The 27,094-nt window shown below is 38.3% G+C and overlaps 2 protein-coding genes across 26 annotated transcripts in view; one reads left to right on the top strand and one right to left on the bottom strand.

Moving 5' to 3' along the window:
* Positions 1 to 6,405, bottom strand: part of LOC140196419 (uncharacterized) — a 43,259-nt gene extending 36,854 nt beyond the window's left edge. For 10 of the 21 annotated variants that reach the window (XM_072255597.1, XM_072255594.1, XM_072255593.1 and 7 more), the window contains exon 1: positions 1,364 to 1,526. Coding sequence is in view for 10 of the 21 variants with exons in the window: in XM_072255604.1 (XP_072111705.1) it covers positions 1,364 to 1,507 (144 nt within the window). In the remaining 11 variants the exon portion in view is untranslated. Of the gene's footprint in view, positions 1 to 1,363; positions 1,528 to 6,355 lie in introns of those variants that run through there. The other 11 variants (XM_072255604.1, XM_072255603.1, XM_072255602.1 and 8 more) reach the window with 3 other exon arrangements.
* LOC140196418 (SLAM family member 9-like) lies at positions 1,502 to 25,058 on the top strand. Of its 5 annotated transcripts, none has more exons than XM_072255582.1 (6): positions 1,502 to 1,543; positions 9,141 to 9,242; positions 9,444 to 9,797; positions 14,092 to 14,370; positions 19,566 to 19,670; positions 24,388 to 25,058. In XM_072255582.1, exons 2-6 carry the CDS (start codon positions 9,224 to 9,226, stop codon positions 24,477 to 24,479), a joined length of 849 nt encoding a protein of 282 aa, XP_072111683.1. In that variant the 5' UTR covers positions 1,502 to 1,543; positions 9,141 to 9,223; the 3' UTR covers positions 24,480 to 25,058. The 5 variants fall into 5 exon arrangements, with proteins under 5 accessions (XP_072111683.1, XP_072111684.1, XP_072111686.1 ...); XM_072255583.1 differs by lacking the exon at positions 1,502 to 1,543 and adding an exon at positions 1,551 to 1,599; XM_072255585.1 differs by lacking the exon at positions 1,502 to 1,543 and adding an exon at positions 1,708 to 1,742.
* The last annotated feature ends 2,036 nt before the right edge of the window (positions 25,059 to 27,094 follow it).

Below are 27,094 nucleotides of genomic sequence, written 5' to 3' on the forward strand. Positions count from 1 at the left end.
AGTCACTATACATACTTGAGTCTAAATTTATGGTACTTTTACTCTCCTCTATGCTCTCCTTATTCAATACAAAACATGAACAGGTCATCTGCCTCCGGACATGAACCAAAGCACCTCTGTAAATAGGGATGAGGTTATGGGATCAAGCTGAGCCTCTCCTTGCTCATTTCTCTATAGGAGGAGTAGATCCAGCACATAAGCTTAAGTCAGGGGAAATTTTAGGGACTCCCTTTCCAGATGATATTGATTGAAATAATATTTCACCCAACTCCACAATTCACCCAGGACTTGATATTACAAGGCTACTGACATCCTGCAATTTCTATTTTAAACAGAAGTAACTGATGTATAATAATAACAGAAGTATGCATTTCATTAAAAAGCATGCATTGATACCAGGTTTGCATATATCCAAACAAATTGGATAAGACAGCACTCATATTGGCCTATATTTGAAAAATTATTTATCATTTGTACACAAGTATATATTTTATTTTTATTAAAAGAATGGAAAGCAAAAGGCCCTCCTACACGTAGTCTCCACAATGAAAATCGATGTCAGTCAATGTGAGACCATTTCAAATGTTGATTGGAAAATGTGTAGAAAGACAAGTTCCTTCTGACAGAATAGAACAGGAAGTGGCTGAAAATACAGATGATATCTCTTAACAAAAATACTGGGCTCTAAGTATTCTGTTGTCCAGTGTGGAAAGGTTGGTTTTGGTATAATGTGAACATCATAGCAGCCCACCCAACAAAAAAAAGCTAGCTTGAATGAGCAACAGAGAAATTAAAGAAATAAAAAACGTCTTTTTTCATGCAGATGGAAAAAGTCCCAGCTTCAAGGTTGGTGAAATTGCATTGTATGATGTGGATATATTTCATGCATAATTTAAAAACAATCTGATAATATAATTAATTATATGATTAAATTGAACATAGCTAATAAGTTGATTTAAATATGCTGATTGAAACAAATGTTTGGGAGGATCACATAGATTGGAATAAGGGATGTGAAATACCAATTAGTTTGTTCTCCCTGAAATCTACACCAAGAAAACACCGATCAATTCTGATGACCCAGGACTCATTCTCCCAGGCTGAATCAAATTTATACTTCACTTAAATGTTTGTAGGAATCTGTTCAATTGCTTTACTAGATGTGACCCCGAGGTGAACATCGCAATCCTATGACTATACCCTTCAGTTAGGGAAGATCTTAAACAAATTACTTACATCATGACTAAAACTAATGCACGAAATAGATTGCTGACCTTTCACGGTTGGTCTTTTATGGGATCTAATAACATTATTAGATATAAAATCAATGCATCTTGTATGAAGACAAAGTTTCAAAGCATACCTCTTCCGCTCTTGACCTCACTCTGGAAATTATCTCATTCTTATATTCTTCAGAACTTGACGCCTGAGAACTTCCAGCTAAAGAGGAAACAATTTGCAAAGCTGGAAGTAAAAGATTATCTGAGCGGGTCCAAGTGCCGCTCATTGGTTTAGTAAAGAGCAATTTCTGTATAACCTTCAGGTCAGTGTCACGTACTGTTTTCCAATATCCGCATATCGGAATCACCATAGGACAGCGTAAGTGTAACCACTCAACATTCAACACACGTCACACCCCCGAATCCGCCGATTATTTTATTGTTACCGATGCTGGCGAAATGTAGTCTTGTTTAGCAGAAGTTGGACATTTTATTTGCTAGTTGAAACTTTAAAGAGAGAAGGTGGGTGAACTTACTTTGGTCCAGAATTTACAATAAGCTGAATGCGTTTCTGAAATAATTAGATAGCACGAAGAATATTAAAACAAAGCTGAAACGTCGGGTTTTTGTTCAGAAGGTGGTCAAATCTATCTCCGCTTTCCTGTCAAAGATGATATTTTACTCCTTATATTGCCTGGACTGAAAAATAAGTTTGCTAATAATAAGTCTCGACCAGACTTTAAAGAAAGACTTGTAATCTCAAATGAGCTCTATTCACTATATCGCTTAACTTCTCTCTCTTGAACGCGGTGAATCTGAGTTTGTGCTTAAAACCAATAAATATTTGCATTAAATGTTTACCAGGTACGTTCACTGCGGTTGAAGGACATTGAAACCAACTGGTCGAATAGTAAGAAACTGACCTGTTCAAATTTGGAGACCGAATACAGTCGTGCGACCTACGCAAATCTCCAGTTATATAGTGCATGTTGTTAAGTGACCGCTGTCCCCGTCCGATAGAATTAAATCCGCTGCAAAGCTCCTGTCTGTGGGAACTAGCGGTTCTACTTTCATGCGGCTCTGACACAGTTTCACCAATTGTTTCTGAGCAGAATTGTGATATTTATCGATCTAGAACCTAATAGGTGAAGCTCCTCGGGGACCACGCTAAAGAAAAGCTCGAGTTTTTATTGGGGAAGGGGAGGGGGTTCAAAATGGCCTGAGTTTTACGGCTGGTTGACGTGTAAAATATATACAGTGCGCTCCATGGTGGTACATGTTTCCTTCTCTGTCTCAATCCAGGTTCCCATTTTAAAGAATTATTTCCTTTACAAAGTAGGTTAGCAAAATTATCTGTAACTTTTTAAATTTCACTCCTTAAATAAAGCTTATTTCTATGCAGGAAAACACCACAGCTGAGCAATATAATGTTTTGGCAATTGCATTCTTGATGATGAGAGATAAGGGCGAGTTGTCCGTGAGTTCAAGATGAATAAGGATGTATCCAGATCCAACATTGCACAAGGAGCCAATTGGATGTTCACACCCATCGTGCGTGTTGTAATTGAATCCTGTTATTGGTATTCTTCAGACAGGTTTTCTCTATATAATACTATACTGATTCAAATTCAAAAGACTCTGAGACTCTTGGTGACATCCAAACAGATGCAACATAATTGCAAGAACTTTTATGAAAATCATTCAAGTGTAATTGGCTGCCAGACTGCTGAGTGGGTGAACTAAATTTTGAGCTTGGAGAAGCACAATGACAGCCCCAGATCGTTCCTGGCTCATTTCTGCAGGTGTGACATGGTAGCAATGGAGACTGCAGAAATATGCAGTGACGTCATACAGCAGAAAGCGCTTGCTTATTTGAAATTCTATTATGGGTTAGCGGTGTCACGTAGAAGACTGGCATTTATTGCCATTATCTTTGACATGTTTTGTGAACGCTGTTCTTGAAGTCTATATCGTCAGTGCATTCAAACAGAGATGCCAATATATAGTAAAGGAACCTTAATGTTTCTAAGGCCGCATTGGAAATGAAACTAGAGGTTCCTGCTTCCTTTGAACTTGTCAGTTGTTGAGTTAGAGTTTTGAGAGGTGCTGCTACAGTCATAACCAATTGCTCTGCATTTTATAGATGGTCTTGAGTGTAGGAATACTGCAAAACAGACTGTCAGTGCCTATTTAGGTGGCTAGTGCTCAAGTGTTGAGGGACAGGGTTTGTGCATTCCTGCTTTAGAGAGAAATACAAAACTTCCATTATAGACAATTATCAATGCAATCTTTTGTGAGCCTCATATATGTGAGGCAGTGTCTACAGTGTGCACCAGCTGCAAAATGCAATCTCATTGCCTGTTTACAGGAGCTGAGTGCACATTGAACTAACTGTAGCTCTGGATAATCTGGTCAGTTGTCTTTAAAATGAGAACCACCCCAAAAAATTGAGAAGTTTCTCTAGAATTCCCCTATCCACAACATGTAAAATAAATCTAATGCATCCAAACAGCTTCTACTCAAATATCATAGAAATAATTCAAGTAGACAATCAATTGTGTGGTTACTTAGATGTGACAGTGCCCATTGCTGCATTTGCATTCTGTCAGGACATTAGGCCTATTCTTTAGGCCATGAGATATCAGAACAGAATTAGACCATTTCATCCCTCAAGTGTTGTCCACCATTTCATCATGGCTGATTGATTCCACTCTCAAACCCAATCTCCTTGCCTTCTCCCCATATCCCATCATACCCCAACTAATCAAGAGCCTATCAACCTCTGCCTTAAAAATACCAAATGATTTGGCCTCCACAACCACCTGTGGCAATAGATTCGTCACTCTCTGACTAAAGAAATTCCTCCTCATCTCCATTCTAAATGGACATCCCTCAATTCTGAGGATGTGTTCTCTGGTCCTGAACTTCCCACCATGGGAAACATTCTCTCCACATCTTCCTTCAACATTCAATAAGTTTCAATAAGATTTCACGCCCCCCCCCCCCCATTCTTCTGAATTCCAGTGAATACAGGCCCAGAACCATCAAATGCACTTCATACGATCGGCTTTTTCAATCTTGGAATCATCTTGGTGAACATTTGTTGAACTCTGTCCAATGTCAGCACATCTTTTCTGAGATAAGGGGCCCAGAAACGCTCAGCATACTCCAAGTGAGGACTCACAGTGCATTATACAACCTCAACAATACATCCTTGCTTTTATTTTCTAGTCCTCTCAAAATGAATGCTAACATCGTACTTGCCTTCCTCACTGCTGACTCAACCTGTGAATTAAGCTGCACGAGGACTCCCATGTTCCTCTGCACATCAGATTTTTTAATTTTCTCTCCATTTAGAAAATTGTTTATGCTTTTATTTCTTCTACCAAAGTGCATGACCATACACTCCTAACACTGAATTCCATTGTCATTTCTTTGCCCATTTTCCTAATCTGTCTAAGTCCTTCTGAAGCATCTCTGCTTCCTCAAAACTACCATCCCCTCCACCTATCTTTGTATCATCCACAAACTTAGCAACAAAGCTATCAATTCCATCATGCAAATCATTGGTCCTAATTCAAAAGAGAATTATACAGCTAAGACTGGCTTGACTGCCCTGAGTATCAAGGTAAAAACATGAAAGTTATAGATAAGTGCAGGAGCTTAAACACGGTAATTATAGTAAGAGTTACATAGAAAAATGAACCATTAGCAGCTTCTGGTCATCAATGTTATTGCAGTCCTGGAAGCTAATTTACATTGTTGAGTCTCAATTTAAAGTAAGTTTATCCTCCTCTATGCTCTCCTTATTCAATACAAAACATGAACAGGTCATCGGCCTCCAGACATAAACCAAAGCATCTCTGTAAATAGGGAAGAGGTTATGAGATCAAGCTGAGCCTCTCCTTGCCCATTTCTCTATAGGAGCATCAGTTCCAGAATATATAAGCTTAAGACAGGAGAAATTTCAGGTATTCCCTTTCCAGATGGTATTGATTTAATTCAACTTTCACAACAACTCCACAATTCGCATTGGACTTAGCAATATTACAAGACTACTGACATTCTGTGGTTTCAATCTTAAACAGAAATAACTAATGTATAATAATAACAGAAGTATGCATTTCATTAAAAAGCATACATTTACAACCAGTGTGCATATATTCATACAAATTGGATAAGAGTTCACACATATTGGCCTATATTTTTTTTAAAAAATATTTATAGTTGTATACAAGTATATATTTCATTGTTATTAAAAGAATGGAAAGCAAAAGGCCCTCCTACACATAGTCTCCACAACCAGAATCGATGCCAACCAATGTGAGACCTTTTCAAATTGCTGAATGGAAAATGTGTACAAAGACATGTTCCTTCTGACAGAATAGAACAGGAAGTGGCTGAAAATACAGATGGTATCTCTAAACAAGAATACGGGGCTCTAAGTATTCTGTTGTCCAGTGTGGAAAGATTGGTTTTAGCATTATGTGAATATCAAAACAGCCCACCCAAGAATAAAACTAACTTGAATAAGTAACAGAGAAATTAAATAAATAAAAAAATGTCATTTGTCATACCGATGGAGAAAATTCAAGCTACAAACTGGGTGAAATTGCATTGTATGGTGTGGATATTTTCCATATGTAATTTAAAAACAATCTGATAATTAAGTTGATTGCATGAGTAATAGCTAATTAGTTGATTTAAAAATGCCGCTTGAAACAAATGGATGAGAGTATCACATAGACTGGAGTAAGGGATGTGAAATAACAATTAGTTTGTTTCCTTCAAATCTCCACCAAAAACACAGGAAGCTGTTCTGATGTCCCAGGACTCTTTCTCTCAGGCTGAAACAAATTCAGCCTTCAATGAAATGCATGTAGGAATCTGCTCAATTGCTGTACTAGATATAACCCTGAGGTCATCTCCTTACTCAAAGGATGGGCCAAACATTGCAATCCTATGGCTATAGACTTGAGTTAGGGAAGTTCTTAAATCAATTACTTACACCATGACTAAAACTAATGCATGAAATAGATTGCTGACCTTTCATGGTTGGTCTTTTATGTGATCTAATAATATTACCAGATATAAAATCAATGCATCTTGTATGAAGACAAAGATTCAAAGAGTACCTTTCCTACTCCTGACCTCACTCTGGGCATTATCTTATCCGTATATTCTTCAGAGCTTGACGCCTGAGAACTTAAAGCTAAAGAGGTAATAACTTGCAAAGCTGGAGGTAAAAGATTATCTGAGCGGGTCCGAGTGCCTCTCATTGGTTTAGTAAAGAGCAATTTCTGTATGACTTTCAGGTCAGTGTCACGTACTGTTTTCCAGTATCCGCATGTCGGAATCACCATAGGACAGCGTAAGTGTAACCGGTCAACATTCAACACACATCACATCCCCGAGTCCACCGATTATTTTAATGTTACCGACGCTGGCGAAATGCAGAGCAAAAATGAACTCGGTTAACGGAAGTTGAACATTTGATTTGCAAGTTGAAACATTGAAAATAGAAGGTGGCTGAACATACTTTACCCCCGAATTTACAATAAGCTGATAGCATTTCTAAAATAATTACATAGAATGAAGAATATTAAAACAAAGCAGAAACTACGGGATTTCGTTGAGAAGGTGGTCAAGTCTATCTCCGCTTTCCTGACGAAGGTGATTTTTTGTTCCTTATATTGTCTGGACTGAAAAACTAGTTTGCTAATAATATTTCTCGACCAGAGTTTATAGAAAGACTTGCAGTCTTAAATGAAAGCTGTTCACTATATCGCTTTAATTTTCTCTCTTGAACGCGGTGAACAGGAGTTTGTATTTAAACCAATAAATATTTGCATTAAATAGTTACCAGGTACATTCAGTGCGGTTGAAGGACATTGAAACTAACTGGACGAATAATTAGGAACTGACCTGTTGAAATGTGTCAGAGAACAGATTCAGTATTGCGGCCTTCGCAATCCAGGTTCCCATTGGAGAGAGTTTTTTTTATACAAAGTGGGTTAGTAAAATGATCTGTATATTTTAAATTTTACTCCTTCAATAAATAAAACATATTTCTATGCAGGAAAACACCACAATACAGTGTTTTTTTTTGCAGTTGCATTCTTGATAATGAGACGATTAGGGCGAGTTGTCCATGAGTTCAAGATGAATAAGGATGTATCCAGATCCACCATCGGTCAAGGAGCTAATTGAATGTTCACAACCTTAGTGCGTGTTGTAATTGAATCCTGTTGTTATTGGTATTCTGTGCTGGGACAATTTAACTCAACTGGTGGAAGTTTCCTGCGGCAAAAGGCTCACAACCACCGACAATTTTCTTTTCTAGTCCCTCATCCACAAATTCACTCTTTGCTTGGAGTAATCTCATGAGAGATATTACAGTGGTATTCTTTATTTTAATTTATGCGAGACATGTTAACATTTGAAATAACAGAAATGACAATTATTGTTCCTTCCCGCTGCGGGGGTTGCTCGAATATCTAAATATTTCATACAAATTGTGGTCTTTATATTCGAGTATGAACAAACTAAATGAGAGGGAAGATTGTTTTCCAACCCACCCACTCCCCTTAAAAATATATCTTCCGATTTAGAATCACGACCACCGTGATACGTGCCAAGTGATGGAGAGTTTAGTGAACGCGGGTCATTTTCCGCAATGGACATCGGTATCTGACGCTTAGCCTACATCAGATCCCTCGCTTGGGCTCTTCAGTTCATCCCGTCATGTGAAACGGGAAACGGTGGAAATTTATGGATGTAATGTTAAATAAGTCTCCCAGAAAATGCGGATGAGAACAGTAAATGGTGATTTAAAATGTTCTATTTCTTTGCTTACAGTATGCAAAGCAAAATAATGTTGCTCTCATTAATTTTACTGGTCACCGTTTACATTTTTATACGAAGGAGATAAAATTCGATTTTAAAAATCGAATACATAGTGCGGATGCTTACCAATAAATATATTAATTAAAATAATAAACTTTAAAAACTATTTAATATATACTCTAAATTTGAACTTTCTGTTGCTTGTATTTTGTAGAAAGCTTTTCTGGTTGTACAATAACGTGTTGCTCTCAAAGTTGGAAGTGACTCTTTCCTGACCGCAGTCGGTCTGTGCGTGTGTTAATAGGGGAGAGGAGGATAAGAGTCAGGACCTGCCCCAGAGCGAACAAGTCTGTCCAAGCTCGAGGCCACTTGTCTTCCTCTGTAAGGCAGTGTCTGCTATAAGGTCCCTCTGGTCTCAACCACAGGTCTCTCCAAGTACCTCACCTTAATGATCCGCGCAATCTTTCCTAAAGTTTGCCAATCCAACGTGCGCTCGGCTAGTCTCTGATTCATTCCCTATCCAAGACTAAAGAATGAGCGCACCTGGGATTGGCAAAGTGGAGTTCTGTAATAGGTTACTTGGCCAATTCAAAAGGACGCTGTCAAACACCCCAGTAATAATCATATTTGACCAGATGTCACAGTGATTGTGACAGCGAAGCTAAGGAGACTCGCCGTTAGGAGAGAACTAATGGTGAATGGGCTTCAAATGAACATCCGCTGCTGTTCCTCTGTTAGCGGTGTCACAACTTGGTGTCCAGTTCCCCATGGAAATGTTTCGAATGAGGTGAAGCGGCTGCATTTTCACGGGAGAGATTAACAAAACACACACTGAAATTCAGTCCATACGCTGTTGTGTTTCTAAAAGTGACAGTGGATTTCCTGGTGATTGTGATTAAGTAAAGATCTTTTTCAAATGTTCTTAACCTCAATAATGTGTGTTGGAACTCTTGCTGCTCGACAATGCTTCGCAATTTGTAAATGAGATGTTTTGAAACACTGTATTACAATATTAAAAATTCAGATACTCGCCAAAGGAGGCTTATTTTTCAACTGTTTTATCTTGTCCTACAGATTAATTCCTTTTATGATGCCAACACAAGCATGTAAAAGAAGTGGGCCTACACTATAAAGTTATTTGGTTCTTCGTTGTGAAGATGTTTGCAGTGCTCTCAGGTAATACACTAATCTAAGCTAACCGGTATTCAGATAAACGACAACTTAGTGTGTTTATACAGAACTAATTAATTGGATTTCCTCGGTGTGAAGGTGTGTACCATAATTTCTGGAAATAACGTTTTGGGAGTTATTAAGCTAACTATTGTTCAGAAATACTAACATTCATCATTTTAATATAAATGCACCGTCCCATTCCAGCGCTCCGTTTTCTCACACTCTGTGCCTCAGCGATCTCAGACCAACCTGATACAACCATTGATGCCGTCGTTGGACAAGATGTTCATTTCCCTGTGGAGACTCAGTGCGAAGATCAATTTCTAGTAACATTTCAGTTACTATCCCCGGTTGCTGCACGCCTTGCCTTGTGGGGGACGAACATGTCTGAGACACAGCACCCACTGTACAAGGACAGACTGTACTGGAGCGCGAATGGTTCCCCGGTGCTGTCCAATGTGCAGGTTAATGACAGTAAACGATACGAAACCCAAATCGACTGCTTCCACGAGTCCTCAATGGGCGCAACGAAAATGATCTACGACTTGCACGTATTCGGTAAGTAACTGATAGAGTGGGTGGTGTGATTTACTGGTAAACCAGGATTCGTGGAGAGTATCAGGAGACCGAGAGAAGCCTGGTGCGGGGGGTGATCCAGGTTCGGGTCGGAATGCAACAGCGCGCCAGGCTGCGGCATACGGGCGGCACCAGCTGCCGGATAGAGGTTGGCTCGGCCCCGGCAAAGGGTGTAGGGGTAATGCTAAAAAATGAGCCAGGGACTGGGTTTGTAGCTTCGGTTCAAAGTACCCGGAGCCAAGGACAGTCCGGGACTAACGCGAGAAATACAGAGTTGAGGACGGTGGAATGATGGGGTCGCAGAGGGAAGGAAGGGGAACAGAGTGAGGTGCTAGGGAAGAAAGAGCGGTGGGACGAAGGGGTGGAGACGGGTGGCAGAGAGGTGGGGGGGGGGGGAGGGAGCGGATGGAGTCGTGCAGAAAGGAAAGGAAAGCCAGCTTGGGGAATAGCCGGGAGGGGTGTGGGGAGTTGGAGACCTTGGGGAGAGTGTAAGAGCAGTGGTGAGGATACCAGGTGGGACTGGAGAGAGTAAAGGGCGATGGGCTGCTGAAGGACGGAGAATGGGACGGTAAATCGAGGTATGAGGAGAACAGAGGTGAGAAGAACAAGGGTTGGCCGCAGGGGTTACGGAGAGGGTCGAGGGTGAATTAGGGGATGTGGAGACGTGACATCCGAATGTCAGCAGCTTCCAACATGGCGGAGTAGAAGATATCTGTGTGTGAATTATATTAACGTAGATGGTCACTGCAGAGTAGATGTCACACGGGATTGACGGAGTAAATGCCTAGTCCTTGGCCACTGGGTCCAAGCCAGATGGAGTCTGTCATCTTCCCACTGACATTCTCAACTAACTGCACCTTCCCTCCCTCAGTCTCAACACAAACCGTTGACTGCTTAATCCCCTCCACAGATGTTGCCTGACTTGCTGAGCGCAATCAGCATTCACTTTACCTAATTGCCTTTTACCTTCTTTTAATCCCCTCAGCCCAACCCCATTCCCAAATCAGTGTTTTCCCATCTTGCCCTGTTCTCCTCTATCAACCTCAATAACATTCTTTCTCTCCATCTGAGCACTCTCTCTATTAATTTCCTATCTCCAACTCAGAATCACTACCCCACTCTCCAATACTATCCTCCTACCCACACTCCAGCTCCTTCCCCAAGATCTAACCATCAACTTACCTTTAGCTCTCCACCCCCTACTCACCCTGCTTGGTTATATGGCAGTCCCAGCCATCAGTGTTCCAGACTTCTGGCCATCCTCAAGTCCAGCTAATCTGAACCAAACTCCTACTCTTTTTTCGCATCCTCTCTTCAGAAAAGATGTGCTCTCCTCATCATGATCCAGTGACAAAGGTCCAGTATTTCTCATAGCCGCTGAAAGAAGCTGCTCACTAAGAGGTGCAGATATTATAATGTTGAATCTGTCCATTCTGACACGATGGGAAATATATCATTACCTATAGCATCCAGCTATAATACAGCTATTGTGCAGTCAGATCAATCAGCCATTCAGCATAAAGAACATCCATAAAGAAAAAAGAATGTAAGAGCTTAGGAAATTGCGGTAAGTAGGCAATATGACCTTTGAGTTCAGTAATGCTCCCTTATTGTGTCCATGTCCTTGCTTAAATTTTTATAACTACAATCATGCATTGAGTGAATGAGAATCCATATTTGTAAGATTCAGTCATCAGAAACTGATATGGCTTTAGCCCAACATTAAACACTCAACTCCATCTATGTAACTAAGACTTATTATCATCACCAAGAAATCATCATTTTATTTTTAGAATAACGATAGGGAATGCAATTGTAATTCACATTAATCACTGATTCTTTGTTGGCTGCATCTCTGGACTCTGCAACATCTCAATCAGAGGAGGAGCACCACAGCAGTGAAATAGATTGTCTCAGGTTGCATCATAACATTTATCAGTTAGAAACTTGGATGGAGCAATAGCAGATGGAATTTAATTCTAATGTATGAAGTGATGCATTTTGGACAATCTCCAGAATGCATCAGAGCCTTGGGGAGTTTGATGAACAAACAGACTTTGGGGTAGAAGTCCACAGATCCCTGAAAGTGGCAGTACAGGTGAAAAGAGTGGTGAAAAACATATATGGGTTGCTTGGCATAGAATATTGCTCTACCTTCTCAGTATTTATGACTGTGTGGCTGGGCACAGCTTAAACACCAACAATAAATTTGCCAACTGCACCACTATTGTTGACAGAATCTCAGATGTTGATGAGGAGGCGTACATTCTACAGGTGTGTGGCCGCACAGTAACCAAAATGCCACTGCCCACATAGACTTGTTGCCTATGGATGCAGATATCAAATTATGCACTGGAAAAAATGTGAAACTTTGCATGTTAACTGAAACTCCAAAAGAGCGCCAAGGATGAGTGAAACTAGATGCATGAAAGAAGTCTGACTGATATGGTCAATGTAGTAATTGATAACATTATTTTAGCAATTAAAATTAATGTTCCTATGCATTCTGTGCAGGAAATTCATACACAGGAATCCATTTAAAGTGACACACAGTTTTCAGGCCATGCAAAGTTTTCCTGCTCAGAGCAATGGTTCAGTCACATAGCTGTAGAAAAAATAGAGAGAACATTGCAGAACAGATGTGAAATTGATCAGCTCTTTGAGTGGTGTCATTACACAGCTTTACATTAACAATTAGCAAGACCAATGAATTGATTGTGGACTTCAAGAAAGGGAAGTCAGGAGAACATCAAGGAATCAACAGTGGAAAGGATTTGTTTGTGGGTATTGACACCTAGAGGATCTATCCTGAGCCCAACATATTGATGCAATCATGAAGCAGGCTTGCTGGTAGATTTACCTCATTAAGACTTTTAGGAGAATGGGTGTGTCACAAAAGTCTCTAGCAAATGTCTACAGATGCACCATGACTGGGTTGCATCATACCTGGAATGGAAGCTCCAATACACAGGATCAACAGAGACTGCAGAAGTTTGTCGACTCAGCCAGCTGCATCAAGGGCATAACCCTCACCACCATCCAGGATCTTCAAAAGGCAATGTATCAAGAAGGTGCATCCATCATTAAGGAACTTGCCACCCAGGACAGGCTTTCTTCTCATTACTACCATCTGGGAGAAGTTACAGGAGCCTGACAACCTACACTCAATGATTAAAGAATGGCCTCTTCTCCAACCCCCACCACCCCGCCTTCAGATTTTTGAGCTTTCCATGAACCCATGAACATCACTATTCCTCTTTCACATAACTTACTTGTTTTATATTTTATTGTAATTTATAGTAATGTTTTCATGTCTTGCACTGTACTGCTCCAGAAAATAACAAACTTCATGGCATCTGTCAATTATAATCAACATAATTCTGATTCACCTGGGACATCATGTTACAACTTTGTAAAACACTGGTTAGGGCCCACCTGGAGTATTGTGCACAGTTCTGATTATCACACTATAGAAAAGATGTGATTGCACTAGGCAGAGTGCAGCGGAGTTTCACATGGAAGTTGTTTACATCGTGTTTTTCGGTTATAAGGAAGAGATTCAATAAGGTGTGTTTATTTTCCTTGGAGCAGAAGAGACCAAGGGATGATCTGAAATGGATATTCAGAATTATTAGAGGAATAGGTAGGGGAGGTGGTAAACAATCCTTTCCCCATGGTGACGAGTGTAACTGTAAGTTGAGAAATATGGGTTTTTGAGGGCATCTGAACAGGAATTCTTTCATACCTAGTGTGGTTGGAATCTGGAATGTACCATCTGAGCAGGCAGTGGAGGTAGGTGCATTCAGAGTGTTTAAGAATGAGTTAGACAATTGCTGAGGCATAAAGGCTGTGGACCAAATGTGGATTAATAAAACTAGTAAAGGTGAGTACAGTGTTCAGCAAGGACATAGTGGTCCAAAGGTCCTGCTTCTGTGCTATGACTTTATCAGCAGCGAACCACTGAGGACAGCCTCCTGATTTCTAAATTTAACTCTCCATCAGAGAAGTGGAAGTCGCTGTCAGTGTTACAGAGAGATGGTGGTGAGTTTAGATGGTTTTCGTGTTGCTGGAAAAAGAGAACCTGGTGATCCGAGATTTCTGTACATTTTCCAATCAATATTCTATACTTTCAACCAAATTATTAAATTCTAATATTCAGGACTCCATATTATGGGTGGTGTGGGATCGCTGGGTGGAAAGGGTTTATTAATATGCTGTATCTCTTAAAAAGAAAAGAAAAATCACATAATTCTTTTAACTACTATCTCCATTTCAGAACCAGTTCAGAAGCCGGTGATAACACAAATTTGGAAGTGTCCGCCTCCAAATATAACTCTGAACTGCTCTGTCTCCAATGGAACAAATGTTACATTCCACTGGGATATTCTATCCCTGTCTGAAAACACCAACAGAACCTTTGAGGGGCCGCAACTGGTGGTGAACCATGAGAATGAGTGGAAACAATACATATTCAGGTGCATAGTGAAGAACAGAGTTAGTAATGCAAGTAGTGGACTCACTATTACAGAGTTGTGCAATGAAAATAATTTTGCACGTAAGTATGAAGAATAAAGTCTGTTTATACTGCTGCATTACGTTGTTCCAATGTACTCACAACTATCCTCTCTCTTGATATAAAACAGAACATAGAACAGTATATCACAGTACTGGTCATGTGTCAATTTTTTTAGCCTACTCCAAAATCAATCTAATTCTTCCCTCCCCCATACTTCTTCATTTTCTTTCATTCATGTGCCTGTCCATGAGTCTCTTCAGTGCCCCCAAATTATCTGCCTCCACCATCATCCCTGGCACTGCATTTCACACAAATACCACTCTCTGTGTTTAAAAAAAAACTACATTTGACCTCCTCCCTATACTTTCCTCAAATCATCTTACAATTATGCCCTCTCGTACTAGCCAAAGCTGCCTGGGAAAAAAGGTGCTGCCTCTCCACTCTATCTATGCTTCTTATCATCTTGTACACCTCTTTGAAGTCATCTGTCGTCCTCCTTCACTCCAAACAGAAGATCCCTAGCTTACTCAAACTTTCCTCATGAGGCATCATCTTTAATCCAAGCAGCATCCTGGAACATTTCCTATGGATGAGGTGAGAATAAATTTCTTCATTACAGAGTAGTGAATCTTTATAATTGTCATAAGGAGATAAGCTTTATTTGTCATATGTATTGAAACAGAGGGTTTCCTTGTGGCTATACAGGAGCAGGTGGTCAACACAAAAACTTATCAAAATTATGTGATATAAGACTAACATATTCAAGATGATCAATGCAGAAAATACAATGAGAAACCAGAAACAATTCAACACAATACAGGATCCTGCAGTGGTTTAACTGAATCTGATTCCCTACACAATCAAGTGGCAAGCATCATTCATCTTACTGTAAAATACAAACTCATAAAAGGCACTATACCTTGCTATAAATACACGTCTGATCCAGTTTTAGAGTCAGAGTCCTACAAATTATATTATGACTAACCTTTTATTACAGATAGCACAATCCATGATAACCATCCAGAGATAATCTTACAGGATAAACCAGCAAGAACAACTTCATAGAGATAGACAATGAAACACACATAACATATAGGAATCAATGAATGTAAAGCACCAGAAATATGTTGATTTAAAAGAGGAAATTGAAAGACTCTGGGACATAAACAAGGTATATCTACAACTGATATAGTTTGGGCACCCCAGTCAAAATTTCTGTTACTGTGAATAGTTAAGTGAGTAGAAGATGAACTGATATCCAAAAGTCATAAAGTTAAAGATGAAACATTCTTTTCAACATTTTAAGCAAGGTTAGTGTATTATTTCTGTTTTGTACAATTTTACAGTGAAAAAAGGGAAAGGAGCGCCATGCAAAAGTTTGGGCACCCCAAGAGATTTGAGCTCTCAGATAACTTTTACCATGGTCTCAGACCTTAATTAGCTTGTTAGGGCTATAGCTTGTTCACAGTCATCATTAGGAAAGGCCAGGTAAATTTCAAAGCTTTATAAATACCCTGACACCTCAAACCTTGTCCCAACAATCAGCAGCCATGGGCTCCTGTAAGCAGCTGCCTAGCACTCTGAAAATTAAAATAATTGATGCCCACAAAGCAGGAGAAGGCTGTAAGAAGATTGCAAAGTGTCTTCAGGTAGCCGTTTCCTCAGTCCATAATGTAATTAAGAAATGGCAGTTAACATGAATGGTGGAGGTCAAGTTGAGGTGTAGAAGACCAGGAAAACTTTTCGAAAGAACTGCTCATAGGATTGCTAGAAAGGCAAATCAAAACCCCCGTTTGACTGCAAAAGACCTTCAGGATGATTTAGCAGACTCTGGAGTGGTGGTGAGCTGTTCTACTGTGCAGCAACACCTGCACAAATATGACCTTCATGGAAGAGTCATCAGAAGAAAACCTTTCCTGCATCCTTACCACAAAATTCAGCATCAGACGTTTGCAAAGGAACATCTAAACAAGCCTGATGTATTTTGGAAATAAGTCCTGTGGACTGATGAAGTTAAAATAGAACTTTATGGCTGCAATGAGCAAAGGTATGTTTGGAGAAAAAAGGGTGCAGAATTTCACGAAAAGAACCCCTCTCCAACTGTTAAGCACGGGGGTGGATCAATCATGCTTTGGGATTGTGTTGCAGCCAGTGGCACGGGGAACATTTCACTGGTAGAGGGAAGAATGAATTCAATTAAATACCAGCAAACATCACACCCTCTGTAAAAAAGCTGAAGATGAAAAGAAGATGGTTTCTACAACAGGATAATGATCCAAAACACACCTCAAAATCCACAATGATCTACCTCAACAGACACAAGCTGAAGGTTTTGCCATGGCCCTCACAGTCCCCCGACCTAAACATCATCGAGAATCTGTGAATAGACCTCAAAAGAGCAATGCATGCAACACGGCCCAAGAATCTCACAGAACTAGGAGCCTTTTGCAAGGAAGAATGGGCGAAAATCTGCCAAACAAGAATTGAAAGACTCTTAGCTGGCTACAGAAAGTGTTTACAAGCTGTGATACTTGCCAAAGTGGGTGTTACTTAAGTACTGACCATGCAGGGTGCCCAAACTTTTGCTTCTGGCCCTTTTCCTTTTTGTTATTTTGAAACTGTAAAAGGTGGAAATAAAAAAGTAATCTTGCTTAAAATATTAAAGAAATGTGTCATCTTTAACATTCACAACACGCTGGAGGAACTCAGCAGGTCGGGCAGCATCCGTGGAAAAGATCAGTCGACGTTTCGGGCTGGAACCCTTCATCAGGACTGAAAACGTCGACTGATCTTTTTCACAGATGCTGCCCGATCTGCTGAGTTCCTCCAGCGTGTTGTGAGTGTTGCTTTGACCCCAGCATCTGCAGATTATTTTGTGTCATCTTTAACATTATGCCTTTCGGAAATCATGTCATCTTTTACTTGCTTAGCTATTCACTGTAACAAAAATTTTGACCGGGGTGCCCAAACTTTTGCATGCCACTGTATCTTCCCAAAGTCACTACACAGTAGCGTTAAACAATTAGACCAGGGCAGCAATATTGGAGATGTCTGGAAATGTAAGCCTGCAGAATGCCAGAAAATAAATACCACTAGAACAGTCCAAAAGTCCCTAGATATTGAGAAATGAGTGTGCTTGGATATGCTTGTACCTCAGGTTTTACCAGTTAGAGCTGAAAACATACAACAACAATTTTATTATATATATATAAATAAACAATAAATATCAAAAACATCAGTTGTAGAGTCTTTAAAAGTGAGTCCATAGCTTGCGGAATCAGTTCAATGTCGGATGAGTGAAATTATCCCTTCTGGCTCAAGGGACTGATGGATGAGGTGTAATAACTGCTCCTGAACTTGGAAGTGTCGTACTTGATACTCCTGTACATCCTCTCTGATGGCAACAGCAAGAAGCGAGCAGGGCCTGGATGGTGGTCTGGGGGGTGGTGGGGTGGTCTTTGATGGTGAATGCTGCTTTCTTGTGATAGCGCTCCTTGTAAATGTGCTCAATGGTTGTGAGGGCGAGGGCTTACCTGTGATATACTGGGCCATATCCACTACCTTTTACAGTTTGTTCTATTCAATGGCATTGATGTTCAATACCAGACCAAGATGCAACAACTCAGTATACTCTCCACAGCACTTGTATAGAAATTGGTCAGTTGGAGATGACAAGCTGAATCTACACAAACGTCTCAGGAAATAGAGGTGCTGCTGTGCCTTCTTTGTAGTGGCAGTTACATGCTGGACCCAGGACAGATCCTCTGTAACGATTAAGCTGAGGAATTTAAAAGTGCTGACTCTCCACCTCTCACCCCCCAATGAGGACTGGCTCAGTTTTGAAGAGAGGTCATGAACCCGAAACTTCAGCTCTGTTTCTCTTTCCACAGATGCTCTTGACCCGTTGGGCATTTCTGTAATTTCCATTTTTATTTTGATATACTGACAATTTGTTACTGATAAGCCAGGATACTGTCAATCAATATGTTCACACATACAAGTCATAGCGGCACTGACATTTGATCCATCTCCATTCATTTCTGTGAAGCTTCCAACTGTTATAACTACGGAATCTCTCAAAGATATTTTACAGTTTAAATCACAATAGATTGATATGTGACTGCACCAATTTCCATCATGATGAATATAACCTTTTGTTGACATATTTTGTAGAATTTATTCCAGGTTTTTGATAAATAAGTGTACTGACAATAGAAGACTTTACTCAAGAAACTGCACCATAACATCCCTAGACTCAGAGCTTGGACCAAGCCCCAGACCAAGCTAATATCTTTCTGATATCATTGTCCACATCTAGTTGGTTTGGAATCTTTTGAGAGAATTGTAGGGATATAGCCGGTGGTGTACAAATGCAAGTCCTTTCTCATTGAAATTATTAGACTTCCAAGAACTCTTGTTTGCTTGGCATATGCTTTGCATTTTGGAGCCAATCTTCATGCAACTTTGTCCATAACTTTCAGTTTCTGATTTTTGATCTAGAAGCTTTTGGTTTTCCCTTAATAATGGTTCCAGTCTTCAAAGGCTTCTAGATTATAGGAACAAATGTAGGCTATTGCTACTGGTTCTATTATGTGTTTTAGCTGTTAATACAAATGCAGATTTGTAATTTGACTACATTGACGAATACTACTGTGAACAATGATACAGTGTGATCTTACTGTGAATATTATGAAGTCTTTCACTATTAATGTTCAAATTTCACAATTCAGATGTAGCTAGATTTAGAATCAGATTTAGAATTTTTTCCTTTATTTCTTTGATTTCAAAAATATTGGCTTTTCATTCAAAGCTTATCAGAGATGAAAGGTTCACAGAAACGTTCCTCTGTTAACATAGAGGTCATATTGATACCTAAACTTTAAAAATATAAAGAGACAGATCAGTTTAAAATGATGCACGAGCCCAGAATCACAATATTGCCTTTCCCTCTCAGTTGACTATTAATAGGGATACAAGGGAGCTCTTGTCCATTACAGCAGGTATTTCAAATACCCCAGGTATTTCTTAAACACTGAAATGGATTTTTACTCATTCTGTCTCCCAGTGTACAGTATATTCACCAGGGAATTAAATTGTCCAAGAAGCATCAAAATACATGTTTCAGATGTACCACATTACACAAAAATTTATGTTTATTAAATCAGTTCGTTATCCTATCATATCATTGTTTTAACACATTACAAATATTATTCTCTCTCTCTGATGTACTTTAGGTGAGCACCTCTATTACATATACCCAGCAATGTTGCTATTACTTGCTGTTGTAGTCGTATATAACTACCAAAAAATAAAACAGTGTGCCCATGACGAACAATTCAGTAAGTACAATTACTTTTTAAAATTCTAAGTGCATTCTGCTTATTTGTTATTGACTACATTTTTGTAGTCTTGCTATTAACTATACCATTTGCTACTGTACCATGCATACATTTTGAAGCTGTTCTTCTAATTTCCCAATTCAAATTGTTTTGTATACAAGCTGAACAGTGACTATCCTTGTGGAACACTATTACAAATCTAGTTCCAGTCTGAAGAGCCACTCTCAACTCCCATTTTTAGCTTCCTGTTTTGAAAATAGCTTACTCCATGTTCCTTCTACTTGTCCCCTGATGCTAAATATCTGGATCCTAATTATAAATCAAACTTCTTGAAAATCTTTGTAAATTCCAGATACAACACATTCATTGCAATGCCTCTCTATTTTTTTCTGGCACAATATCAAAGAATTCACTGAAACGCAGAGAGCATTATTTCTGAAAAACAACATCGTCAATTTTATATTCTATTTGTATTCTGTTACATTGAGGAAAAAATTCCCTTTTACTTTTCCTACACCCATTAATTTGCCAGTAAACTTAACAGACCCAAACATCTATTCCTGCCTTGTGGATAAATTGTATTGCATAGCAATAAAATATAAAGGTATTAGCTCATATACTGGTTAATTGTGAGAAGCAATATAAAAATAAATTATAGAAAATTTACACAGACCATGACCAATCAGCTCAATCGACAACAGAGAAGGAGCTACCTGGTGAAATTCCAGCACTATATCCTGTTATATACTGTAGCTCTAGGCATTGCCTTCATCATCCCCTTTGCCAGTGAATTATAAATCATCCTGTATGAAAAATATTTTCCTCACCTTATTTCTAGTGTTTGTGGTAATGTCTGCGACTCTATAACCTGTAGCTATTAATTCTGCAAAACAGAGAAATGCGTTATTCCTTACTATTCCATCAAGACCCACCCACCACCATCACCCCTCAAATAGTTCTGTACACCTCAGTAAAGACTCTCCTTTCAGCCTTCTCACTTCCAAAGAAAAGAACTCCAATCTATCCAATTGCCTTCACAGATAAAAAGTTCTAGTTCTTGCAACACTCCTCTGCACTCTGTCCTAGGTGAGGTGCCTCCACTGATTAGTAGGGAAACATCTAAAATGATACTAAACACCCCTTAAACTTACAATAAATCTAGAAAGTAGTTAGCCTTGTGATGCTGAAAAGGCATTTGATAGAGTTGAATGGAAATATTTATTTAACATTTCAGAGAAATTTTGTTTTGGTATTAATTTTAATAATTCAATTAGAATGATATATAAAAGCCCTATTGCCACTGTGATTACTAATAACTGTAGATCCCCCTTTTTTTGGCTTCCGTGGGGTACGAGACAAGGATGTCCGTTAAGTCCTTTGTTATTTAATTTGGTGCTGGAACTTTTGGCTATTGCACTTTGTGAAGCTAAGGATATTCAAGGAATTTCCATAAATGGGACTATTCATAAGTTCTCCCTTTATACTCATGATCTCTTAGTTTATGTTTCGAATCCTGAAGAATCTATTCTTAGTTTATTGAAATTATTAAATGAATTTGGAAAGTATTCAGAATATAAATTAAACCTGCATGAAAGTGAATTATTTCCTTCAAATGATTCTGCTTTTATACATGATGATATTCCTTTTAAAGTTACGGATTCCTTTAAATATTTAGGAATTGTCATCACTAAAAATTATGGAGACCTTTATAGAGCTCATTTAGTTCCCTTAGTGGATTTTATGAAGCAATTATTTTCTAGATGGAATCCTCTTACACTTGCGGTCAAATTCATGCAGTTAAAATGATGATCATAGCAAAATTTTTATATGCCTTTCAAAATATTCCTTTTTTTTAACAAGAAGTTTTTTGATCAGGTTGATTCTATTATTTCATCTTTTGTTTGGAATAATAAAAGACCAAGAATTGGAAAATGTCATTTACAAAAATTAAAAAAGGATGGAGGTCTTGCATTGCCTAATTTAAGAACGTATTATTCGGCAGTTAATATACGCTATGCGTGTTCTTGGTTATATTAGACCGATAAAAATGAACGACCACCATGGGTTGATCTGGAATTGAAAGTTGTGAAAAAATTTTACTTAAGTTGATTATTAGGAGCTTTTTTACCTGTACAACTAGCCAAAATTTCTATTTTAAATATAAATCGTATGATTAAGCAGTCATTACGAATTTGGTACCAATTTCGTAAGTTTTTTAATCTTAAAAAAGTTAACCTTCTTAGTTTAATTTATTGAAACTATTTATTTAAACATTCACTTAGTGATCCTACCTTTTCGCTTTGGAGGAATAAAGGAATTTATTCCTTTATGGATTTGTTTCAAAAAGGCCGATTGATGTTCTTTGTGAAATTAGTAACTAAGTACTCTCTTTCATATTCACACTTTTTACAATATCTTCAGGTCAGACATTTTTTACAAGAATACTTAAGTAAATTTCCATATATACAAGATTCTGATCTGTTAGACATTATTTTAAAAAAGAACCCTTTAGTGAGAGGTTTTTTTGGGAAAATTTATAATTTACTATTACAACAGAATAATTATCCTCTATTTAAGATTAAGCAAGATTGGGAAAGAGAGCTTAACATGACCTTGATAACAGAGGATTGGTTACGAATTTTGAAGTTGGTTAACTCTTCTTCGATTTGTGCCAATCATTCTCTAATTCAATTTAAAATTGTACATCATTATTATTTGACAAAGGAGAGACTGTCTAAAATATTTCCTAATGTTGATAGTCAGTGTGACAGATGTAAAACTGAGATAGCTACATTGACACGTATGCTTTGGTCACATTCTGTATTGAAACAGTTTTGGAAATCTACTTTCTCTACAATTTCTAAAGCTTTAAAAATTAATTTACAACCTAATAAATTGACAGTTCTGTTTGGTATAATTTCTCAATATATTCATGGTATTTCTATATCAGGCCAACATGTAAGTGCATTTGTTACATTATTGGCTAGAAGGGCTATTTTATTAAAATGGAAAGATGCCTCTGCTCCCACTTTGATACAATGGTTCTCTCAGTTGATGCTATGTCTTAGTTTGGAAAAAATCAGAAGTCGAACTTTTGATCCTCAATTTGACTTTGAGAAAAGGTGGGGCTCTTTTGCCTGCTACTATCACTTGATTTGAGTTAATTAAGATGGTCCCCTTCTGATCCTTGGGTAAATGGATTTGGTTGGCGAATTGATGTCTTTTTTTTAATAGAAGCTTGTATGACGTATAGCTCCAGGTTTGCACTCCAAATGGGTTTTTTTTTTCTCTTTTTTTTTTGTTAGCTGGGTTTTTTTGTTTTAGTTAGTAGGGGTTCTTTTTTCCTTTCTTTTTTCAAAAAAAATAGCTTTAACATTTTGTTTTTTTAAATTATTATTATTGATATACTGTTTGGCTTGGTTAATAGTTTGACTCATATATTGATATATTGACTTGGTTATTTTAATGTATTCTTTTGTTGTCAATTTTCAATAATAATTAATAAAAAGATGTAAAAATGAAAATGAAACCATAATTTGTAAATATCACCTTATATGGATTGGGGAATCAATATGAAGGAGAGATTGAACTAAACAACAGAGATATAATCAAGGAGAAATCCAATAAACAAGCAGCAGAATTTAACAGCAGATTGTGATGATTAAAATTCAAAGTTAAAAATAAATTTATTATCAAATTACATACATGAGGGGCTCCATTGGTCAAAGTTGACCATGGATATTGCATTCTAGTTGTCTAGATACGCAAGACTGGGCAGTAAGATATGGAGAGGAAGCTTTTGCTCATGTAGGAAGCTCCCCCTCTCCATGTATCCGATGAACCCAAGGGAGTGGCAGAGACCAATACAGTTTGGTACCAGCAGGGTCACAAGAGTTGCCCGTCAGCAATGAACTCAATGTACGACTTCCTTAGGGAGTCCAGCTCCAGATTTTTCCCTTGGGGTTTACTTCTGAAGCCTTCCCCATGAGTGTGTATAGCTGCAAACAGTGGAAGTTTGAGATCAGAGTTTTCCTTCCCCTGGATGAGTTGCCAACCATGGCTGATGTGCCCCATCTGCCCGAAGCGACTGCTTTTATGGTGCCAGTAACCCACCTTTGCCCCTTCTCCTGTTAGTAGAAACAGTTCTGCCGGGCTTAGTAGCTAAGCCACACATGAAGGCCAGGAGCTGGACTTGGTTGTCAGAGGCTATTTGAGGTGCATGCCATTGTGAGCATTTGACAGGTAGCAGGAGCTTGGCCCCATTGCCACCCCTGGCTACAACAAGCTTAAAGAACCAAAGTACATATACATCACCATATACTCCCCTGAGATTCATTTGCTTGCAAGCATTTAATAAATCCAAAAAAATAACAAAATAACAATGAAAAATAACTAATAAATAGTGCGAACATGAGTTGCAGAGTCATTGAAAGTGAGTCCATTGTTTGAGGAATCAGTTCACTTTGGGATGAGTAAAGCTATCCACTCTGGTTCAGGAGCCTGATGGTTGAGGGGTAATAACTGTTCCTGGTGGTATCGGTCCTAAAGCCCCTGTACCTCCTCCCTGATGGCAGCAGCAAGAAGAGAGCATGGCCTGAATTGTGGGTATCCTATGGTTGGAGCTCATTATTTACTTGTGTTTTGAGCATCTGCTAGTCACACATTTTGGCAAGTTTTCAAAAACATGATAATGATATAACTCTCACGGATTTTTCAGAGAGGGAAACACAAAGGCCTGGAAAGGAAGTGGTTTTCCTTCAAGATGGAGTTATTGAACCCACATATATTGATATTTTGGATTCATACTAAAGACAGCCCATGAACTGGACACCAATTGAAAACTGAAAGAAAATGATTGAACCCCGTCTGCTGCAGAATGGCGATCAGTTATAGTGACCTTCAACCAATTCTGTATGACAGTACCCTGGAACAACAATGAGTTTCATGACATTATCATTGCCCAACTGAACAGAAAAAAAAAATCAACGCTTGAATTCCAAGCATACATCTCCACAAGAGGATGTATTTGATGATAAGAGGCCTGGTACTTTATATTTCTGAAATACATCAGCTGAAGGAAATCTGATTTCCTTTGACTAACCTGTTTCAATTGTATCATTCTGTACAGTGTCTCCAGCTGAATGTTCATGCGCATTTGTCAGTTAGGGTGAAATTAACTTTTCTGCATTGCATAACTGTAGATTAAGACTGAGAATGAGGCACAAAACTGGAATTAATGATTGTTATTTTAATGAAAATTTTCATCTATCAAACCCATACTGTCAGTCTTACATGTTCACAAATAAGAGAAGATCTGCAGATGCTTTAAATCCGAGCAACACACACAAGATGCTGGAGGAACTCAGCAGGCCAGGCAGCATCTATGGAAAAGAGTACAATTGACATTTCGGCCCGAAACTTTAACTGTACTTTTTTCCATTGATGCTGCCTGGCCTGCTGAGTTCCTCCAGCATTTTGAGAGTTTTGCATTTTGATCAACCCCTTGAAGCTGACCATTGTAAAAAATGCTACGGCTTAATGCAGGTAATGTGATCAATAACCAAAAGTGTTTTTGTCGTGAATATTGAGTGAACATTTCATTTCTAAGGTCACTTTTCATAAAAGCAGGGAAAATAGTACTGAGTTTTGTAATTTAAAAAATGTTTTATTTACTTATCTCTTCACAAAACCTTTCTCTTTATTTTGTCAGTTGCCGGTGACATTCCATTAAACCATATTGAAATAGAATAATTCAGTTGAGATTATTCAGGAGACAAGAAAAGCAACATTAAAAGTACAATTCTGATTATGCATTTTAAATGCATTTCCACCGACAAACAACCCATTTAATGATGCACAGTTCATATGGAAAACAAGCAAATTAATTTAAGACCAGGATGGAAATTCAATAAACCTACAGGCATACTTTGTAATGATATGAAACTGATAAAGAGTGGGATTCATATCTCAGTTTTGTCAACAAGTTGTTTACCTACAGTATGTTATCAGCTGTTTACTCTTTTCCATAGATGCTGCCTGATCTGCTGAGTTCCTCCAGTATTGCTTTGGATTCCAACATCTGTAGAATTTCTCATGTTTGTGTTGTATAACCTTACCATTGGATGATATAGGTCATAGGCAACTATATTTGTATTAGAATGATACTGTACTAGTTGTAGTAGTTAGTCATTCAGCCTACTCGATATCTGGATATCATCTATGCAGATGCTGGAATAAACTATTATTGCCGCGGGCTGCTATAAAGTAATTACTTTGACAGTTTTGTTCCATTACCAATGGATTAGCAAGTGAATCCTCTTTCTGCTTCTTACAGAACAATTCACTAGGCCTCCAGACCAGTGCCAAATCTTCTGTTTAATTGGAAATGACATCCTGGGTTAAGTTAACATTTTTTTCAGACATAAAGGTATCAGTTCCGGTCAGTAAGTTCCTGATGTAAAAAATATTAGGGATTCCCCCTATCAAATAAGTGGATTTGCCTGCCACTTCTCCACCATAATTAATCAAGACCTTGCAACACAATGTGGTTTTACATTCCACTGTCAGTAGAAAATATCTAAAGTCTCATGATAACAAAAGTAGGAGTTACATTGAAATGGTATTAATTATCACAATAAGTTGCAAGGAACAAATGGAAACTTCTATTGATCTTTTTCTGGAAGCTATTTATAGTTTTATGTAAAATTCAATACATTTCAAATCTTATATGAAAACAGTCCTAAATCCAAAGCCTTCCCATACATGGTGTTCACAGACAGGAAAGAGGTGGGGAGGCCTATTTATTTAATGTCCATTTAACATCTGAATGGAAAATGTGTTACTTGAGAAACCAGGAGTGGGGTTGTGTAACAGGAAGTGGCTGAGAACACAGGTACTAGTCTTTCAATGAGACCTGCTTTGTTCAGCAAAATAACTGTGGTTTTTATTTGATGTTTTTGAATACAAAGATGATTGGTGTTATTATTCCGTGAACATCAAATCAGCCCACACAATATTAAATGTGAATAGCTAACCAGATCAACTAAAGTGATAGTACATCATGCACACAAGTGAAGAATGTTCTGGCCATGTAGAAACACATGTATTCTTTGATGTAAATGCTTTTCTCACTGAACTTTGCACTCAGTCAATGCTGCATATCAAATTTATTATATAATTACACAAGTCTAATTAATAGATAGTCGTATGAGGCTGAAGCAATATTACAGGAATGATCATTGAGCAGGAGATTTAAAGCCACAGTAAATTGGTTCTCTGAGATTTGTGCTCTTCTCTAAAACTAGATCAAAATTATTCTTTGTTGAATATCTGTCAAAATTTGATGACTTTATCCATGGATATGGTTCCAAATGAACTTAGACATTTTATGGTAATTGTGAAGTACTGAAATGGTTTGTTGCCAT

This window comes from Mobula birostris, chromosome 4 (assembly GCF_030028105.1).
Source record: "Mobula birostris isolate sMobBir1 chromosome 4, sMobBir1.hap1, whole genome shotgun sequence".
NCBI classification, from domain to species: domain Eukaryota; kingdom Metazoa; phylum Chordata; class Chondrichthyes; order Myliobatiformes; family Myliobatidae; genus Mobula; species Mobula birostris.